General features: G+C 33.8%; 2 protein-coding genes and 1 pseudogene across 2 annotated transcripts; 2 read left to right on the top strand and 1 right to left on the bottom strand.

Annotated features, from left to right (window-relative positions):
• Positions 1–2,274: 2,274 nt before the first annotated feature.
• LOC131657755 (CDT1-like protein a, chloroplastic) lies at positions 2,275–9,335 on the bottom strand (annotated as a pseudogene).
• LOC131644480 (autophagy-related protein 9-like) lies at positions 9,165–14,370 on the top strand. Its single transcript, XM_058914988.1, has 10 exons — positions 9,165–9,412; positions 10,273–10,923; positions 11,013–11,333; positions 11,610–11,832; positions 11,947–12,126; positions 12,248–12,454; positions 12,566–12,643; positions 12,757–12,827; positions 12,942–13,052; positions 13,161–14,370. The coding sequence occupies exons 2-10, from the start codon at positions 10,349–10,351 to the stop codon at positions 14,086–14,088; spliced, it is 2,694 nt and encodes an 897-aa protein (XP_058770971.1). The 5' UTR covers positions 9,165–9,412; positions 10,273–10,348; the 3' UTR covers positions 14,089–14,370.
• A 4,358-nt stretch (positions 14,371–18,728) lies between these two features.
• LOC131644479 (protein KINESIN LIGHT CHAIN-RELATED 2) lies at positions 18,729–21,929 on the top strand. The gene is made up of 2 exons (XM_058914985.1): positions 18,729–20,381; positions 21,235–21,929. The coding sequence occupies exons 1-2, from the start codon at positions 18,781–18,783 to the stop codon at positions 21,515–21,517; spliced, it is 1,884 nt and encodes a 627-aa protein (XP_058770968.1). The 5' UTR covers positions 18,729–18,780; the 3' UTR covers positions 21,518–21,929.
• The last annotated feature ends 399 nt before the right edge of the window (positions 21,930–22,328 follow it).

Here is a 22,328-nt window from a genome sequence, read left to right as displayed (position 1 = left end):
ATAATTAAAAAAATTATGTTGGGAATCAAACCCACATGCAGTTAACTTTACCCCTTCGACATTTTAATAACCGAGGTGATAACGGTTAGCTTTTCATGACGCCCTTCGTTACTAGCTTTCGTAGTCGAGGTCAAACGCATTTCGCGTCCAACGTTAGATGTGTTTTTTGTAGTAGTGACAAACAAAGTTTTAAGTCGGAGAGAGTGATAAATTTCAAATTGTAGTTATTATCAATAGTAATTTGTGGCACTTATTAACTTTATTGTAAATATTAGCTTTATAGTTTTATCATATAAATATTGTATACATTAATTATTTTTGCTTCATTTTGTAGGTTAGTGGGCATTGGAGGAGTTTTGGGTAAAAAAGGAAAAAAATTGCTCCGACATGCTTTTTTGGAAAATTAGGCAAAATGTTAAATTTGATGCTAAGCCCCAAATTATGTGCTTAGCCCAACCTGTGCTTGGCGCAATGTAGCGGGCTTAGAGATGTTGTTGGCAGAGGGAAGTGTGTTTAGCGCAAAAAATATGCGCTTAGCATTATTTGTGGCGATTTAAGTGTCTCTTGACATGCACTTAAAAAGAACTTGAATATATATATATATATATATATATATATATATATATATATATATATATATATATATATATATATATATATATATATATATATATATATATATATATATATATATATATATATATTTGTGTGTGTGTGTGCGCGTGTGTGTAAAAATATTATAAATGAGAGAATTGGATACAATTGGTTACTCAAAGATTATTTATAGCACTAAAAAATGAGAAATAATTAATTACATATCTCTAATAATTTACAGCAAGCTAGAAGTCATTCACAACACTTCTAATTTATAATGGGTCTTGTTAACGAGTGTCTTCACGACACTCTTTAAGCATATTAAATAAAGAAAATATTTTTACAAAAATCAAGATTTTAATTTTCAATATACTTTCAATACATTGGATACACGCATTTTTAAAAATACTTACTATTTTTATTATTTAAAGAGTGCCCCAAAGAAACTGATTAGTATTTCTCATTTATAATAATTTAGGATGACCAAAACAAAAAGACATCAAATCAAAAGAAATATAAGAGAAGTCATAATTTATGATGATCAAAACAAAAAAAATACAAGAGAAGTCAGAAATACGTAAGTTAAAATCAAAGTCATAAAGGCACGAGCTTAATCATTAAGGAAAATGTACAATTCAAAGTTTAGCCACTTAACATAAGAAATGGAGTTTAACTACCATAATACTACCATAAAGTAAAAGCACACCAACAAAAAAAAGTATCAACACTTAATCATCCATGACAGAAGTATCGTTCTTAACGATCACGAACAAAAGCTAAAATCAAGTTAAAAAGGTTAATCAACATATGAACAAAATGCCAAACAATTGTTGTTCACAGAAGGCATTAAACTAAGAGAGTCATCCAAAAGAGCTTGTCACAATATTGTTGTATTCACACCTCTAAGAGAGCTTGACCAGAGCATTGTTGTATTCACATTTGATGATATCTTCTATGGAAATTTCAAATTTATAATTCCAAATGAAGAACAGTACTAGTCAATCATGTAACATTGATTTTAATTGATACACAAATACCATTAAGAGTATGCTGAACATTAACAACTTAAATAGCCAAAGTAGAGAAACGATTCTTCAGCAAAAAAAATTCCATTAATTATTAAGGAAGTCTCACTTGTACCAACTAGAATGCAATAGAATGTAATGAATCACGAATCCAAAGAAATATCACATGCAAATGTAGAAAGACACAATCCAAAGCTTCCAACACCGGTGAGATGAAATATAGTAAGCAAAAAATTGCATAGAAGATGTCTAGATTCACAGAATATTGCAAAACGGATTGCAAATAAACTGTCACCAAAAACAACGTCTTGATTCACGACTAAGAAGATTGTGAAACGGATTACAAAAATCTGTCACCAAAATCAAATCATTGGGTAACAAATTCCGTGTAATAAGTAAATTGAAAAAATTTGAAAAAAACAATGTAGCAGAAAATTTCTATAAGAAGGATACTAAATTTGAATCAATGCAATATTATGAAACATAACATCCGCGAAAAAGATAGAAGAACTTGAAAGTTGAAACTCTTGTGTATTGATCATTATGAAAATATTACAATTGAAAAAGTTAAGTATGATTGACTACTCAAAGCATATTTATAGGCATTAAATTAGTAAGAATGTCAATGTTAATTGACAAGCAGACAACATCATTTTCATATTTCTGGAGTGTCATAATTCAATGACCTTGATCGAGGTGGACGATTAACCAATCTGTCTAGTGAGCTTGCGGAGTTATCATGAGGGGCATTGAAGGTATTTTAGGTGGCTTCAATTTAGGTGTAACTGAGATGAGCCTGGATGGAGTTAACACAAATTTCAAAGGAGTTGACACAACTTTAAAGCTTTCAACAGATCCCACTTTGTTGTCCGTACACTCGATGGTTTTACTAGGTGTAGCTGGAATAACACTGGATGAACATGCTTCACTACAGGGTGCTTCTGAAACCAACTCAGATGGAGATGTTTCCTGATGAGATAAAGTGATCTCCGAGGTGGAACCTATCTTCATGCTTAACTCTGAATATGGAACAGCTGAGGGTTGAAAGGAATCTGAGGGAAATATCGGGTGGACATTTTCATTCACTCTCTGAGAAAACCATCTTTTAAAAGATTGAGACATATGAGAGGCAGGTGATGGCTGCTGGTTAAGAGCTTTAAATGATATCTCATTGGGCACTGAGACATCAGGTTCTGTATTAACTGTATTGTCATTAGTTGACAATCTCACTGCAGAGAATGTCGAGGGAGTTTTCAACATGTGTAAAAGAGCATCGTACTTTGGGCGACCAAATGGCTCGGACAGTACTTCCTCTGGAATTTCATCACCCTATAAACAAAAGCATTAGCAATGGATCAACAAGTATTATTGCATAATTAAACTAACCTATCATACCTTAGGATGAGATTCCCAAAAATCATTGAGGCGTGCACGAAATAACTTCCTCAGAGACATAGTCCCAGATTTAGACCGCAAGTTTTCATCAAACTCTACTGCATCAGGGTTTATAGTTACGTGAAGGTCGGGCTTCGTGCAACTAGTTCTTGCATCAAACACTAATATCTTCTTAATAAAAATTGCCTCGGGTAAGATAAACTTCAACTGAGCCAAATGACCACATGTAAACCTCCTAAACAAGTCATAGAAAATCAAATTTAGAAAAATAATAAAAAATTAATTAAATAATTAAATCCATTAACAAACCATACCCATCAGTTAAAGTTTCAATCTTTGGCCTGATATTAGTGAAGGAAGACATCGACCCTTTCAATCGCAACAATCGAATGGAACTATCTAAGCTATCGAAAAACTTGCCTAAATTTTCATACCTGCATGAAACCCCATTATAAAGAACTCACAAAAAAAACTTTAAAATTCTGAAACCCTATATTCGAAAATTGAAATACTTACTTTTGAGGAAGTTCCAATGATTCGTCAGCCAATTTACGAGTCTTCCGCGGAGAAGAAAATGCAATTTGCCTTCTAGCGGTTTTGCCCTTTAACGAAAGCGCCACTCCACGGTTGCAAGTGCGTTGCAGCAGCTTCTTTGAGCTTAGTTCTTCTATCGAAACTTTGGATAGAGATTCAGAGCTTGGAATGCGACTGTGAAAATTGAAGATTTGTGGCGGTTTCTAGCCTCTGATAAGGTTCCTGCTAAAAAGACCCGTTGGTTATTGCAATTGATACTTGCATAAAATTAAGAAAAGAAACAGTCTTGCATAAATAATGTATTTTATCATAATCATTTGATTCTTTTGATTTATCAACAATTTGATTAGAAAAATATAATAGTTTTTTTTTTCATCTAGTATTCTTTTTCTCCATTAAATTAGAGATTTGAGCTTATATTAGTTTTAAATGATATAGGAGATTTAGTTTTTTTTCTTTCTATACTCAATCTCCGTTATAGTTCATATAGATATAAAATCTTAATATTCAGGTTTGACAACTCTATATATAGTATAGATGTTTGTTTTCAATTATTAGATCATGAGATTTTATTTGTCTGCTTTTATAAGATTTATTTTCAATTTTCAACTATAATAATTACTTTTTTGACTAACATAATGACAATAATCTTATTATATTATTTGTAACAAATATTATTATGAAAATATGATTCTCTTTTTTTTTAAAGAATATGCTAAAAATATATAGATGGTCTAATTCAATTTTAGAAAATCAGCTCATAGAACGCGATGATTACTCTCATTTTATCAAATTATATATTATTTGATGTTAGATTTTTAACACATTTAATCTTACAAAACTAATTTAGTTCCACTCATGAGCATAAAGAGTGTTTTACTAAATTGTTGTATTAGCCCATGTAATCAATAATATTAATAAAATACTTAAAGTAATAAAAGAATATTATCTAGCATGTTAGTTTAGCATAGGTTTGTAAAAAATATGAGAATATCTCATTATACCCCTTAATTCTCTCAGTTACTTGACGAAATTTCAATTATACTCTGTATGTGGAAATTGGTTATGTCCTTGTGTTCTTAGTCACCGAAATGAGTAGATTTGATGAACCTGTTGTGTGTTGTGTTTTATGATGTGTTGAATTATGAAGTGAATGTTCTAGAATATTGAAATTTCTGTCAACGAAGTGTCGGTATCCTGTGAATAGAAACTGATAAAGGATTATAATTAGTTGATCGATTCCTAATTCTAGCATGTAGTGTATGGTGGTTCTGTTCTAATTTGTTTTCTGTATGTTGCAGTCAATACTGATAGTCAATAGAAATTATTTTTGGACTCTGCGTGATGAGCATTGAAGCAGAGCACATTGTGCCGAGCACCACAAGTTTGTGTGCCGAAGGGCACATTAACGAGCATGCCGAGGGGCACATTAGGTATGTGTTGTGGGGCTCCCCTTTCACATGTGTCGAGGGGCACCTTTCATGTAGGGGGTGTTTGACGTGTTGTTTATTCCTTCACTGTGTCACAATCTTGTTTATCCATAATAATCATATCATGCTATCACCTACAAATTTAATAAATAATATCTTGGTAAATGTGCTTTAAATTATTAGTTTAATTAAAGTATATTGTTAAATTTTCTTTCAATTGTTAGCTTAATCAAATGAAGCAGTAATATTGGTGGTGGGTAGTAGTATGAGACCAAGAACAATAAGCAGAGTAAATGTTAGCAGACTAAATTATTAGTAGCAATACCAATAAATATAACAGAGTAGAGTATAAACAACATTAACAGAAAATTGTTGGTAGCATTAAACTAGTAGTGAGAAAAATTAGATGATAGTACTTGGAGTTAATAATAGAAATGTGATACTAGCAGGAAATTTAGCAGAGAGTTACTGATAGAAGAAATTGGTAGTAGTAGGAAATTTAGTAGCAGGACATTAACTAATAAAATACAGTGAAATTGTCTGAGTGGTTTTATGTTGTGGTTGTAGAGTATTTAAGTTGAAAACGTGGATTGTTTAAGTTGCTATGATGAATTTTATTGTTTGCCACTATTGATTGGCGAAAATTAAAGTTGCAGGCTTATGCCAATGTCGAATCGCTATTGTTGTTGTTGCATTTTTTCGTGTTGTTGCATACATAACATCAAAGTTGGGAGCTTATGCTCTATAAGTTGGTCGGGATTGGAAAATATAAAGTTGAAGGCTTATGCCTTGTGGACGCCTCTATTAATTGGAAAATTATAGGCTAGAAACTTATGCTCTGTTGGTACCACATGCATATACATATTAACGAGTCGCATTTCATGTTGCATATTTTAAGTTGAGTTGCCGCTGTGATGAAATAATTGTTGTGCTATGTGGACGATATTATTGTTGTTGGATGTTGTTTACTAAGTTGTGAAGTGGTGATCTTTGAATGAACTGATTCTAATATAGTAATTATCATACATCCGATTATATTGTTCGATATCTCACCCCTTCTGTTTGAATGTTACCCCTATGTTGGTAACGTGCAGGTAATCCAGAATGAAGATTATTTACCTTCAGTAATTCGAGTCGGTGTCGTCGCGCTGATACGTAACACTCAGGGGGATGAACGCATTGTCGCTTTATTATTGTTATTTGTTTTCAGTTGTTAAATTTTAAAGTACTTTGTTGTTTTTAAAGTTGTTTCAGTGGATGAATATGTTATGCCATATGAGTTGAACTATGTTGATTATGCTACGTATTAATTTAAAAGTTGTTTTATTTTAAAGAGTAAATTATGGTGTTAACGGTTCATCCGAGTTTTAAGTGTTATGTATCTGTTTCATATGCGATTAAACGCCGTCGTTATAAGTAGTAAGTATAACATCCTGTTTGCATGTTGGGATTTTGTAACTCTGATTATAATAATATTCGTCGGGTAGAAATGGAGTGCTACACAGAGTGCTGGTTGAAAATGTGTGATGTCACATGCAAGTATACATACATATTTTAAGTAGAAAGTGATAGAATAATAAGGATGTCGAACCCATAGGGAGTGAAAAATAATTTAGAACGATTTTGTAAAGAACTATCTTTTTATAAATGAGCATGAGCAAGATAAAAAATAGATTATGGTTGTCACAAGTTCTGTTTAGTAGCAAACAATGTCAAAAAACTAATTTTAAAGAAAGTAAGTGAATTCGATAATAGGGAGCATGTTGGACAATGCTCCATTAATATATAACTTATCATTTACATATGTCGTGCCATGAGAGGTCAGAAAGTGATCTAAAGGTGTATCTCTACAACATAATAAATATATACATTAAAGCAAGAAGATAAATATGTAAGTCTCGCTAGTAACCTTAATGCATGTCTGAATTTATTATGAATTTCCTTTATGATCGTAGTTCTTTATCTTTAAATAGCTAATCTATTGAATATCTTTATTCTACTATTTTTCAATCACTTTTATCATAAGATCCACTTGTTGTTGGATCCTCTAACAACAACAATCTTATTTTTTTTTCAAGTTGATCAGTTAAAAAAAAAGATTGATAAAAATTTAACATGATAACACAAAGCATTAACAACATATCATGTAAGATAAAACTTCTCATTACTAGTAATTTCTAACCCAAAATACCCTTACAATCAATTTTTTACAACTTTAAATATGATTTTATTCCACTCAGCATTTCTAATTATGGTATCATTGACATGTGTCATTAGAGCACAAGTTACCCTAAACTTATTTTATATAAAAGGTTGAATAAATGATAGTCTATGTGACAAATTCGTGTGAGAAATTATTATGATTTAACATAAAACATATGAAATATTAATTATATATTTATTATTGTTGAAATAAAAAAAGAAGAGGAACTCTCTTCTTAAAAAGTATAATATTGAATAAAGAATAATTTAAAAAGAGAGTTCTTCTTCTTTTCTTAAAAATCAACAATTTGCCGCGATTATCATATTTTTACAAATTTTAACAATATTTAAAATAAAATATTTTAATATAAATATTTATAATGTATTATATTAATATTTTATTCATTAAATTAAAGTAAAATAAAAAATACAATAACAAAAAAAAAGAGGAAATAATTAGAAAAAAAATTGTTATTTAAATGTTAAAAAAAACAGAAAAAAGTTCCTCGGTGAGGTTATGGAGCCCTACACATTCTGTAATCCTAGTAATCCTTTTTGGCAACAGACTGATAAAACTAGGGGTGGCAAAATGGATGGATTGGATGGATATGGATTGGATTGTTAATGGATGGATCAAAACAATCCATTAATCCATTAACAATCCACTAACATAACCTTTAAAAAATCCAATCCAATCCATCCATTAAGGTTAAAATCCAATCCAATCCATCCATTAACATCTTTTTAATGGATGGATATCCATCCATCCACTAAGCTAATTAAAATATTTTAATTATTTTATAAATTTTAGAAAATCTATTTATTTTTTAAATTTCTTTAAAATAGTTTTTTTTAACTGCATATTTTTTAATTAATCTTTCAATACATTTTTTATTAATTTTACAATGCACCTTCTTTAATCACTAAAACATGGATTGATAAAAAAAAAATTCTGCCCCACTGGCCACTGCTCACAGTTTAAATTGAATCAGGGTCTGGCACATTTAATACTTAAACTATAAATTGTACTGTATTGACTAAATTAAAATATCTTGAAAATGTTGCCTTTTATTAATTATATTTTTATTTCGTTTGCAAATAAAAAGAGATTTGTCATAAGAAACTTAAAAATATTTGCTTGTATTTGAGTTTATCGGGGTCCATGTTTTAATGTAATTACACTGATTTGTGTTTTGGTATTGATTTAAATATTTTAAACTTAAAATTCTATTGCATGAAATTATAAAAAAAAAAAAACATATTTGATATCTTTAGATTTTATATTTTGCAAAACACGTGATAAGGTGGCTAAGATCAAAGATATTTTGTAAAAGTAACAAAATTCAACATATATATACGGTAATTATATTCAAATTATGATGTTCTTTTTAAAATGAATTGTGATGTTATTATATTAAAATACTGAACCAGCACCATATGATATAACTCATTTCTCTTTAAAATAAGATTTGGTTTTGTTGCTCATTCATCTTCTTATAGGGAATCCAACAAAACAAAAAGTAGTGAATATGTTTACTACTGTTTTAATTTTAACTGATGTTATATATATACATATATATATATATATATATATATATATATATATATATATATATATATATATATATATATATATATATATATATATATATATATATATATATATATATATATATATATATATATATATATATATGAGAGAGATTTATAAATTTTTAAAAAAATTAATTGATTTTTTTGACAAAAACACATATTTATTATTTAACAATAAAAACTATCAATTAGTTTTAAAATAAAACATTAGATAATCCAATGGATTTTTAAACTTTGTTGGATGGATTGGATCCATCCATAACTTTAAATGGATGGATTGGATTCAATCCATTAACTATTCTTTTTTATAATGGATGGATTGGATGGATAATTTAGTGGATGGATTGGATGGATTTTACTCTAATGGATTTTATTGCCACCCCTAGATAAAACCGAATAAAAATTCCATTTTTATTCCGTACAAATTTGTTTCTCACTTCAATTTGCCTCTTTCTCCACGCAACAAAACAACAACAAAACCCTGTTCTTCTTCTCCTTTTCCTTCTTTGTTTTCTCTCCTCTCCTCACAATCAATCACTTTCCCAACTTGCCTCCTTTTCATATTCTTAACCTTTCACTCCCTTTTCCCCCAAATTCATCGTTAATTTCCTTTCTTCCATGTTTGAGGCTTACTCCAAGGTAACCCTTCTGTGAACTCTTAAAACTCTTGTATTTATTCTATTAACATGTTTTTGTATGGACTTTTGTTTTTTTCAATGTGCAAACAAAAAAGCTCATTGCTTTTTCACCTCTTCTAATGAAATATTGAAAAAAAAAAGATTTTTTTCATGGGCATACTTAGTTACACTTGTTTGTTATGATGGGTAGTTAGTAACTGGGTGTGTTAGTGGATTGTGGTTGATAGATTGTCCATAGAAGTCACTCTTGAGCTGATCATGATAGAATAGAACTGCATAGGACCTTATTCAGCTGATCATATTTCAAATTGTTGATTTTTTTAACCTTTATATATTGCGGTAAAGTTCCCACAAATGCGGCCACAACGATTTCGTTATAATGTGGATTGCAATTTAGAACTATGTATTGATTGTAGCATAAAGCTTTAAATTTTGTCTTGAGTTTCTCCACTGGTGGGACTGAGGGCTGCTGGTCTTACTGTGGGACTGAGGGCGGCTTCAAGTATAGTGGTCAAACATGAGAAAGCGTTTTCCAACAATCAACATGCTTTTATATCATTTGCCTTTGATACTTTTGGTTTCATATCACCAGAAGTTAGTAGTTGATCTTTTACAATGAATTCAAAGGCTTATGAATAGCAATGTTGTATCTCCTAGGTCTATGAATGTAGTTTTTAAGAGGATTGATTTTGCCATCCAAAAAGGAGTAGCGGCGCAACTTGTTTTCCGTTTGCCTTCTATTTCTGGATAAACTTTATCCTTCTAATTTTGTTGAATAAATAGGGTAAAGTGTGAAATACTATCTTTTTTAATGATGATGTCTTTTGAAGATACTAATTATTGATTGTGTTATGTCTGTAGAGCTTGGTCATAATAACTTTTTAGGTCTCTGGGGTATGGACTGGCTGTTTATGCCAACTTCCAGTGTATGTGAACAATGTTTACTAGGTCAAGAGATGCTAGTGCTTTTAGTATATTCAAATGGAAGCGACAACGTGAATTGTCAGTGACGGAACATTTACTTCAGGATGTTGCTCCCGAGATTGAATTGTCTGATTATAGAAGGATCCCGAGTCCAGGTAGTGAGAGTCCTTCAGGGTTTCTTAACAACGAGAATCGCAATGTTGAGCCGATTGCTGATTTGGATATCTTCTTTGAAAGACTTTACAGCTATTACTGTGAGAAAGGGTTATGGTGCATCATCATAAAGTGGATTGTTGAACTTCTGAGTCTGGGATTCACCATATGTTTTTCAGCTTTCTTTTTACTATATGTTGATTGGAATGGACTACGCAATGCAAGATGTGGGGTGAATGCGGTTGAATCTGGAAAGAAGCCCTGTGATCTTGCTAAAGAAGCTCTTCATCAACACCCTTTAACACCGTTAACACTTAGCAAAGCTATTATTGTTGGATACTTATGCATATTTTCTATCTATTGGCTATTTTGCTTCTTACGATTCTTTGCTCAACTGAAGTATACTCTGGAAATTCGAGAGTTTTACTACAATAGGTAAATGTGATTGATAAATGTATAGACGGGATTGACGAATTTACTTATGATTGAACTGTTTGACTTAATTTACCATGATCTGCTTGCAGTCTCCATGTTACAGATAGTGAAATTCAAACAATGCTGTGGGCTACAGTTCTTGAAAAGACTGTTCTCGTGCAAAGCACAAGAAAACTCTGTGTGGTAAAGGATCTTAATGCTCATGACATCGTGATGAGGCTAATGCGGAAGGAGAACTACTTGATCGGAATGCTCAACAAGGGCGTGCTTGCTTTTCCCATTTCTCAGTGGATTCCAGGTGCTGGTCCAACAGTGAAATCCAGTGCAAATGGAACACAATATCGTCTAGTACTAACCAAGACACTTGAGTGGACTTTGAATTGGTGCATCCTGCAAAGCATGTTTGATAGGTATGTTAATTTTGTAAAAATACCAATTCCCATAGTATCATTATATTCAGGAACGTTAGATCCGGTAACTTGACTCCGACCCTATTTTACACTCAAATTTATTGTTGAACTCACTTTTACATATATGTATAAAAAAATAAACCACTTCACGTTCAACTCATTTTTAACTGAAATCAATTTTACAAATTCAGTTAATTCAAAATCAATTTTTGTCAATGGTAACCGTACTACAAATTCCAATGATGGTTTTCTCTTTTGAACATGCTTTCTCTGCAGTAACTTTTGTGTCAGAAGGGATTTTGTGTCAAATCCAAGGACATTAAAGAAAAGGCTTATCTTTGTTGGGCTTGCAATACTTTTACTTTCTCCATTTCTCGTCATATTCATGCTGGTATATCTCTTTCTGCGGCATGCTGAACAATTTTACAATCACCCAAGTACAGCATCATCTCGAAGATGGTCAAATTTGTCAAGATGGGTCTTTAGGGGATTCAATGAGGTATATCGTTATTCCTCTCTTAGTCCATTTGTCGCTTAGTTATTTTTTAGCATAATTTCACTCGTATTTCTTTTGCATCTGTGCTCAAGCTTACAAATTTAACTTGTTTTATAGGTGGACCATCTCTTCCGGCATCGGATTAATAACAGCGTAGTACATGCTTCTAATTATCTCAAGCAATTTCCTTCACCCATCATATCTATCATTGCAAAATTCATCTCGTTTGTATCTGGTGGCTTTGCTGCAATTCTGATCATCATTGCTTTTCTAGAGGAATCTCTGCTAGAGGGTCATGTAATGATTTTTCTATGCCTTCGTCAACGTTAAATTATACTGACATGTCATGATAATCAATAGCAAATGGCTTTCTTTTTGTTTCTTAAAATTTTCATTTTTGTATACAAAATCAATGCAGATATTTGGTCGAAACTTGTTGTGGTATGCGGCTGTTTTTGGAACCATAACTGCTATTAGCCGGGCTGCAATTGTAAATGAACTTCTAGTCATAGATCCTGAAGGAGCAATGTCTATGGTAGTTCAGCATACACATTATATGCCAAAGAGATGGCGTGGCAAACAAAGCACTGAAACGGTCCGAATTGAGTTTGAAACCTTATTCCAGGTACCTCTCAGGTGTTGATTTAATTTAATAATTACACTAAACTTGACCTATCATTATTTTCTTCGAGGTTTGAATACTGCATCTTATGCTAATCTGTTTTTGGTGATGCAGTATACTGGGATGATGCTACTTGAGGAGATGGCCTCAATTTTCCTTACTCCGTACTTACTCATATTCGTTGTCCCAAAGGTCATTTGCTGTGTATTGAATTTGATATTACTATATATCTATAACACCATAGTAGGGTGTATTTATTTGTAAGCTATATAGTGTAATTTATTATGTTTCTTTTTATTTTGCAGCGTGTCGATGATATCTTGCAGTTCATTGCATATTTTACCGTACATGTTGAAGGTGTTGGCCATGTATGCAGGTTAGAATGAATTGTTATAAATTTATAATATTTGTATTTTTTAGGCTGAATGAATCTCTTTGTTTCTGGAAATTCTTTATGCTAACTATGCTTTATCGTATGATGATATTGCAGTTTTAGTGTCTTTAATTTTCAAAAGCATGGAAACAGTAGTTATGGTTCCCCGTCTGATTCACCTCGCCACCAAAGGAGTTCCCAGGGGAAGTTGGAGAAATCGTTTTTGAGGTATGTTCAAGGCAGTGCTCATCACAGTTATGAGACTAGTTGATTCAATTGCTTTTTTTTTTTTTTTTCATGATTATTTGTTTGGTTTAACATCTATTATCATTGCAGCTTCCAAAGTAGTTATCCTTCATGGGAACCAAACACTGAAGGGAAGAAGTTTTTGCTAAATCTGAGAACATTCAGAGAGCAAAAGTTATCATCAGGGCATGTAAACCGACAAGGATTTTCCCCTCTAAGATTATGGAGAGGCAGTCCCGACACGAGAACCAATGGAGACAACAGAAATAGGTTTATTTCCCGAGAAATGCCAAACAGCACTTTTGTAACCGGCAATCACTTAGGTTCATTGTGGTTTATTGAAGCCAACACTCAAAACAATCACCCGTATCTTCTCGATTGGTACTACTCTTCCCGACCTCATGATGCGACTTCAAGAGATGTTCCAACAGATCTATTCGAAGAAACTCCACTTAACTCCAGAGATTGGATGCACAATACTTCCCGACCTCATGATGGAACTTCAAGAGATGTTTCAACAGATCTATTTGAAGAAACTCCACATCACTCCAGAGATTGGATGCCGTCCAGCTTGACACAGAATGAACCTTACGAAGAATACATGAACGATTATCATGATGATCGCGTCAATTCCCATCTCGGAGCATCCGTATCTTCTCCCATCTTTAGGGAAAGCATAATTCGGAATCAAGATTCCGATGATCTCCACCGCCCAACCAGGAGTCATTGGTGGGCTAGAAGTCATCATCATCAGCAGGGTGGACATGATCAAGCAAGCTTTTACGAGCCTCCAGATTTCAATCACGAAAGAACATTCAATAATACCAACGATAAATTATCTGAGATAGGGTCAGAGAATCAAGACCAGGAGCAACAGTTGCATTGGCCAAACTCAGTTTATCACAAATCATTTCATTCTGCAAATACACATGACTTAGAATCAGGGGAAATCAATCTTCATTTTGACGACTTTTATAGAAGACCTTCAGAAAATTCCACTGTAAATCCTTTTGAGTGATGATTTCTTTTTCTTTTCATTAATTGTTTAGGAGGGTAGTGATTTCAAGGATCTAGGTAGCAAGAGTTTCCATGTCATGATTGTCCCTTCTATATTTTGTGGAAAGTGGAAGCTCTATTTTTTGGTGTATATAGATTCATTCATTGACATGTAGTTAGTTTGTAGATGATCCTCAACATGATGTTGGAGGACTGGTCTAGATTTTCTTTTTAGTTTAGTGTCTTTTAAATTGGAAGACATTATATTTCTCTTAAAATTTCAGGATTAAGCTCTTTACACCAATTTTATTGGTTGCTAACGCAATTATAATGTCTTTTAAATTGGAAGACATTATATTATTGACTTGAATTTTGGAATCTTTTTCTTCTAAAATATCTTATACCATATCATCAACTATACTCCTACCATGTATTGTATCCATCCATATCTATGTATCATAGTGTATATGGTTCACAAGTCACAAGTTGTGATAGGATGAGGTTTTATTGATTTAGTGGTGAAATAGATATTGGTGGAGATTAGACAGTCTAAATTTGAATATCTATACTAGTTTGTGTTTTGGCGGCGGGTTATCGCATATTTAGATCAAAGTTGCACTATGTTAGGTTATCGACAATGGTTTTTAAATTCAACACTCTACTTTTTCACTTTTCACACTTCATATCATCATCTCTCTCTTCCACTTAATTATTCAACACCCATTCAATTTTTACTTACTACAATGATTTTGTTTAATAAAATTCAGCACCCTACCCCCACCACTTTTATTTTATATTATTATTTTCTTTTATGTTTTTATTTTTGTGATTGTATATTAATAACAATTATCGATTAAAATTAAATTAAAATAATTAAGAGTTAAATAATTTATTTTAATTTTTTTAATTTAATAATTTATTTTAATTTTATTTTTCTAATTTTATATTCTTAATTAATTTTTTTCCTTGCAAGTAATAAATACGAAATATAGGAATATTCATTATTAAAACAAATAATTAGTGAAATTTTGAGTGTTAAAAGGGTTGTTGTTGGGATTCATTTTACTAAAAATATGTTAAGAGCTACAAACAAGAAGGCTAAATAGAAAAATTAGAGAGAAGAAAGTTGATTTTTTTTCTGTGTCCAAATCTAATGAAACTAGTCTCTATTTATAGAGGAAAAAAAATGATAAACTTTGGTAAAAATAAAAAAAATAATTTAGTATGAAATAATTGACCCCAAATGATTATGATAAAATAAAAATATAATAACTTACAACAACAAAAAATATTTTGGTAAGTGTTTTTTGTGGCCCCCACTCTCTCTTATTCAACATGTTGAATTTATTCAACACAATTTAATCCACCTCATTTTCAACACTCAATTCAACACCTCAACACCTCATTATTTTCATTCAACTACTTAATAAATTATTCAAGATGTTCATCGTAAACTCTAAATTTTCAGGTAATGAATTGCAGCTACTTAAGTGCATGTAATAATTAATAAAAATTAATTACATAAACAAGTTTGTAAAGAGAGTAAACAAGTTTATAAGAAGAGTAAAAATATAATTTTATGGATGAGAAATATTATCAATACTTTTTTTAAACATTCATTTTTTTATTGGATGAAATATATTCTTTAACAATAAATTGGAGAAAAACTTGCACGAATACGAATCTAAATTCTTAGGTTTAGAAACAATCGATAAGAAGAGAGAAAATTTTAAATTTATTTTTTAAATTTAATCTTTTTTAATTAGATTTATGAGGTGGTTGTGATTGAGTAGGAGAGAGAAAATTTTAATTTTGTTTTTTAATTAATAAAAAATTGTGATTGGTTGTTTGTAAAGCCACATGTTATGTTTGTTTTCATGCAAATATTTTTCCAATAAACTATCATTCTGAACACGCTGCTTACGAAGTTTAGCGTATGATTATTGCTAGTGGTGAACTCGAACTTTAACGCCTGCTCGATTAGTACTCCCTCCGGCCTTATTTATAAGCAAAGATTCCTTTTTAGATTCCTTTCTTAGATACATTCATTACTCAATGAACCTAAAAAATGAATCTTTGTTTATAAATAAGGTCGGAGGGAGTATGTCGCCAAGTTCTTCCATAACTATTTCGACTCCATTTTTTTTCATATTGGAGGCGCCATCTAGAGATAGTGCCCACTCTAGGGGCATTTCCTTGTCTTCAGGCGAGCTAAATTCTGCCTCAAAATCTTTCAGAACTTGTGATTTGATGTTTCCCTTAAGGACGTATTGGATGTCGTATTCTGAGTTCCACTATCGAAGATACTATCCTTCATGTTAGATTTGGATTCTTCAAGACTTGATGGACAATATAGTTGGTTTTCCCCATGATCTTGTGACCTTGAAAGTACGATCTAAGTTTCCTCACCGCGACGACGACTAGCGCCAGCTTCTTGATTTTTTAACAACGTGCTTTGGCACATATGAACACTTTGCTTACGAATTACACAAACCTCCCTGTCCTGTCTATCTCCTGGGCAAGAACTAAGTTCATCGCCAGATATGTGACAGAGAGGTAGAGGAATAGTGACGAATTTTCGCTCAGACGAGTGAGGATGGGGGCGATGTGAGAAAGTCCTTTACCTTGGTGAAAACCTTCTCGCACTCGGCAACCCATTTAAATCTCTTTCTTTTTTTAAGGAAGCAAAGAAAAGGAAGGTCTTGTCGCCTGCGTAGGAGAGGAAGCGAGATAGGGCGGCAAGGCAGCTTGTAAGCTGCTGTACCTCCTTCACATTAATGAGACTTCTCACGGTGATTACTGCTTGGTATTTATCCGGATTGGCCTCAATGCCTCTCCTCTTTAGCATGAAACCTAGGAATTTTTCAACATGAACCCAAAAAGAGCACCCGAGGGGGGGGGGTTAGGCGCATATCATACTTCCTGACAGACTGCAGGACATCTACCAAATCTTCTCCATGGCTGCACCCTTCGATAAACTTAACTATCATGTCATCGACGTAAACCTCTAGGTTTCGCCCTATTTGGTGGGTGAATATAGCGTCCATGAGCCGTTGTTAGGTGGGGCCAACGTTCTTGAGGTCTAAGGGCATGGCATTGTAGTAGTAGTTACCATGATTCTACATAAACGTTATTTTAGGAGCGTCCAGGAGGAACATTCGCTTGATATCCCAGTTGCCATATTGCACTATGATGTCCAACTGTTCATTATCGTGAGGGCCGATTCTGAGGGAGTCCTCCTCGAAAAAGGTGATGTTAACTCCTATTTTCCCTCGCGCGCCCTTGGGAAACCAAGATATATCATATTTGCTGCAAGCACCTACCTTGTGTATTTTCTTTGGAAGGAGCCACAACTTCCTCCACCAGCGAAACCTTCGACAATGGTGTTTGTGTTGTAATGTAGAGTTTTGTCGGCCATCTTCAGGGGGGAGATGTGAGGAGTTAGAGTAAAGGTATGATCCAAGTTAGTTTTACTGGGGCCCCATAGTGACCGCCACTATACTGGTCAAAAAGTATAGGTGTGCGTGTTCCTCTTGCAATGACAGGGGACTCAGAGGCCATAGTAGGTATATAGTGTTGTATGGTTGTTAGGGCTTGCCCATAGTGGCGAGATGCCCTGTATGGTGGTGTTTTACAGTGGTTTAGAGGTCTCGCTCACGTGAGGTGATAAACTCTGTTATTGAATGAGGAACTTAGGTATATGTGTACGTGGGGTGTGATTTGTATGACTTAAGAGCTGTCATTATCCCCACGGGAGAGAAATATTTATAAAGGCCTTTTGGGCCTAGGATTTCCTTGGAAAAGGCCGCTGCTCATATAGTCAAATAGTGGACAGCTTAATCCCTATTTACAAGGGAACGCGAGTCAGTTACTGTTCCTGACTTCTCTCTGCCCCATAAACGTCTTATCCCATGTTTCCCATAATTGGGCAATAGGGAAGTATCTGAGGGCGACATATTAATGTCGTCTTTTAGGGGTGACTTACTGTCATCTCCTATACAGGCCCTTTACAAATATAACAATATAACCATAAAGTCAAAATTATATTACACATGACAAATAAATGGGATACCGACTCATAGACATCTCCGCAAAGACTACAAGTCATCCTTGCATCATCTAAAAGAACCCCATGCTTAGCCACATTAGCTCTAGAAGGGAACTTATTATGGAGAGACTGCCAAGAGAAAACAACCATCTTGAAAGAAGCCCAACTCACCCAAATAAAAGACAAAACATGACCCCTCATATTAAGAGGAAGAGTAGGGCGGAGCTTATCCTCCACAAGGGATCTATATGTCAAAGCTTGACCCCTTGGGGTTGGAATATGCCCTATTCTTCCCCAACTGTCCCCACCAACTATCATTACCAGGGCAGAGCGTAACCCCTTGCAGAACAACAAAAAAAAACATTCACTAACTCGTTCTCCCTCTAAAAAAACATATTCTCCACTAAAAACTCCACTTCATCCGATTCTATAAGACACAACCAATTCACCTATTAACTTTCCTTGATTTCTTCTTTTCTTTTCCTTTATAAAATTTTCAACAATGATTTTTTTATTAGTAGAAAATGATGATTATTTTTTAATATTTTATTGTTCACAATTTTTATGTAGCAAAGTAAAAACGACAGCGTTTAATCGTTTATTACAGTGTTTACCTTACCTCCATGGAAGAGGGTTTTGCGAAGGTTTATTGAAGGCAAAAGAATCATGAGAAAACTCTGGAATTCGATCGCGTTCTTCTCTCACCTCGCTCGTCGACGTTCATCTTATTACTCCACTCTCCGCAATGCACCCTTCAACCCATTCATCAAACCCAACAAATTCACCTCCACCCCATTTCGAACCATGGACACCCTCGTCACCAAACCCTCTCAAATCTCCTCAAGACAGCGAAAAATCGCTGAAAAATCACAATTTGAAGAGGCTTTCGAGTCAGCGGAAACTACCGAAGAAATGCTCAAAGCATTCAGTGACATGGAAGTTGTATTCAACGAGAAAGAGCTTGGTTTAGCTTCTTTGAAAATTGGGCTTAAACTTGATCGAGAAGGTGAGGATCCTGAAAAAGCTCTTTCCTTTGCTAACAGAGCTTTGAAAGCGTTTGATAATGATAACAAACCCTCTTTGCCTTTTGCTATGACTTTGCAGTTAATGGGGTCTGTTAATTATAGTTTGAATAGGTTTAGTGATAGTTTAGGGTTTCTTAATAGGGCTAATAGGGTTTTGGGTAGGTTGGAGGATGAGGGTGTTTGTGTTGATGATGTTAGGCCTGTGCTGCATGCTGTACAATTTGAGTTGGCTAATGTTAAGACTGCTATGGGGAGGAGGGAAGAGGCATTGGAGAATCTTAGGAAGTGTTTAGAGATTAAAGAGATGACTTTTGAGGAGGATAGTGGAGAATTGGGTAAAGGTAACCGGGATTTAGCGGAAGCTTATGTTGCGGTTTTGAATTTTACGGATGCGCTTCCGTATTGTTTGAAGGCGTTGGAGATACATGTGAAACAATTGGGGATGAATTCGGTGGAGGTTGCGCATGATAGGAAGCTTCTTGGGATTGTGTATAGTGGGTTGGAGGAACATGAAAAGGCGTTGGAGCAGAATGTTTTGGCGCAGAGGATTTTGAAGAATTGGAATCTTAACTCTGATTTGTTGCGCGCGGAAGTTGATGCTGCTAATATGATGATCGCTTTGGGAAGATATGATGAGGCTGTTGGTACTTTGAGGAATGTTGTAAATCAGACTGAGAAGGATAGTGAGAGTCGAGCTCTTGTGCTAGTGTCGATGGCAAAAGCTTTATGTAATCAGGAAAAGTTTGCAGATTGTAAAAGGTGTTTAGAGATTTCTCTTGGGGTTCTTGATAAAAGAGAACAGGTTACGCCAGTGGAAGTTGCTGAGGCGTACTCGGAGATATCCATGTTATATGAAACAATGAACGAGTTCGAAACTGCAATTTCATTGCTGAAGAGGGCGCTAGGTTTGCTTGAGAAGCTCCCGCAAGAGCAGCATTCGGAAGGAAGTGTATCTGCAAGAATCGGGTGGTTATTATTGCTGACTGGTAAGGTGAAGCAGGCTATTCCTTATTTGGAAAGTGCTGCCGAAAGGTTAAAAGATAGCTTTGGTCCCAAACATTTTGGAGTGGGTTATATCTACAACAATTTAGGAGCAGCATATTTAGAGTTGGATAGACCACAATCCGCAGCGCAGATGTTTGCTGTAGCAAAGGATATCATGGATGTTTCTCTTGGTCCACATCATGCTGATACAATTGAGGCATGTCAAAACCTTTCAAAGGCTTATGGTGAGATGGGAAGGTATGGGATGTTTTATTGGTTTGACTTCATTCATACGTTGATACTGTTTCTCTTATTCTGTTGATTTGGAAAAATATCGGTGTTGGTTACACTTGTCATAAATTATACACGATGTGCTTCATTTTCTGTAGCTCTAGCAGTTTAAGCATTTAACCTAGGGACATATACGGTATTCCTATAACTGTGCAATCCAGATTCCATTGGAACAGTTATTGTGAAACTTCTAGGTGGAGGAATTATCATGCATTCAACTTTAACAAATTTCTGATAAAAAGTGGTGCTATATATAATTAATATGCCTGCTTTTGTGTCCTTGTTATGTTGATTGACTGCTTTCAAAAGAAAAACTAGGCTATGTTTGGGTAAACACTTATAACATAACCGCTTATCATATAAGTGCTTACGGTAAGCTATTTCTATAACAAAAGATAAAATAAAGTTAATCTGTTTTTATATAACTTATGGACATAAGCTGAAAACTTCTTATGGACATGTCGTAAACTCTTTCCATAAGCTCTCCCAAACTGTCTTACTACTGCTTATGTTAGTAGATAAGCTCAAATAAGCCATTCCAAACAAGCTCTTATTCATGCTAGGCTCATAACTCTTTTGTTTTCTGTGTCTACCTCTCATATAGCTCTTATCATTTACCACGCTAAGTTTTATTACCTTCTATGTATGAGTTGGTTGTTAAACCACTGTGTGAATGGAACAAGCAAACTTGTTTCTGTCCCTTGTTTGGATAATGTGTTACTATATTCACCTGTTTAATTTAACTGCCAACTGATACATGTCTTCTTCTCAAAGGGATAAATCCATGTTTTTTCTAAAATATTGAATATTGGAATTGCAGCCATGCCCTTGCAATCGAGTTCCAACAGCAAGTTATTGATGCTTGGGAAAGCCATGGAGCAAGTGCAGAAGAAGAACTTAAAGAAGCTCTGCGACTTCTTGAACAGTTAAAGAGAAAAGCCCGAGGTGCCTTGTCAAATGAAGTTCCTATGAAGGCTCTACCCTTACGTGGTGCCATGTCAAATGAGGGTCCTAGGAAGGCTCCACCCTTACCTACTAATACTCCCGCAACATCCGGTGTCTCCCAGCCTGACATACCATTACGTCAATCCCGGACAGTTTAGCAGACATACTCTTTTGCAACAACACCATTGGTGTATAACGTTTGTTTGATAATGGAAATAAGCTAGCTTATATCATCTATTTGACCAGTTTACCAGTTTTGTTTGACTGAATTGGTTGCTGGTTTTGAGATTTTCATACAGATTTGCGCAGGTAATTACCTAATAGCTATATCACAATCACAATCATAAACTTGGGGTATGCCATTGAATTATTTGTATTTTATATTCTGATTCAGTACTAAAAAGTTTGTCATTATACATTAAAATGGAATTTCCTCTTCAAATGATGTAATACTTCCCCTGTACTACTTACTGTAAAGAGAATTATTGCATATGTTGATGCTTGGTAATTGATTATTAATGCCAATAAGCTGACTAAAGAACAGATAGTTGGAGTGATAATCTCAATAATGAGAAGAAGCTTATTTGAACAATTGGTGAGTTTTTGCAATGCACATGGAATCAGTAATATGTATGCTGTTCATCAATCCATTAATCTTTGATACTTCAACTTCAAAAATAAATACTTATAAATGGTAATACTTGTGGCAGCTTTGTTGGAGTCACATTCTACATAGAAAGAAGACCTCAAGTTCAAAGTTATTTACATAATAAGACGTTATATTCCTTTGATTTTCTTGGTACCCTTCATGAGTTACTTTGGCATTACCAAATGCTCTAGCCATGACATGAGGATGGTACTAATGATTGAGACTTGATAGGGACATAGATAGAGGTGGAATACCAACCCTCGTGTAATGATATTCTCTAGACTTTGAATTTTCAACCTATAGATAAGGGACACATTTAT

The sequence above is a fragment of the Vicia villosa genome, linkage group LG1 (assembly GCF_029867415.1).
Source record: "Vicia villosa cultivar HV-30 ecotype Madison, WI linkage group LG1, Vvil1.0, whole genome shotgun sequence".
Classification (NCBI taxonomy): Eukaryota; Viridiplantae; Streptophyta; class Magnoliopsida; order Fabales; family Fabaceae; genus Vicia; species Vicia villosa.
This window is presented reverse-complemented; position numbering and strand designations above follow the sequence as displayed.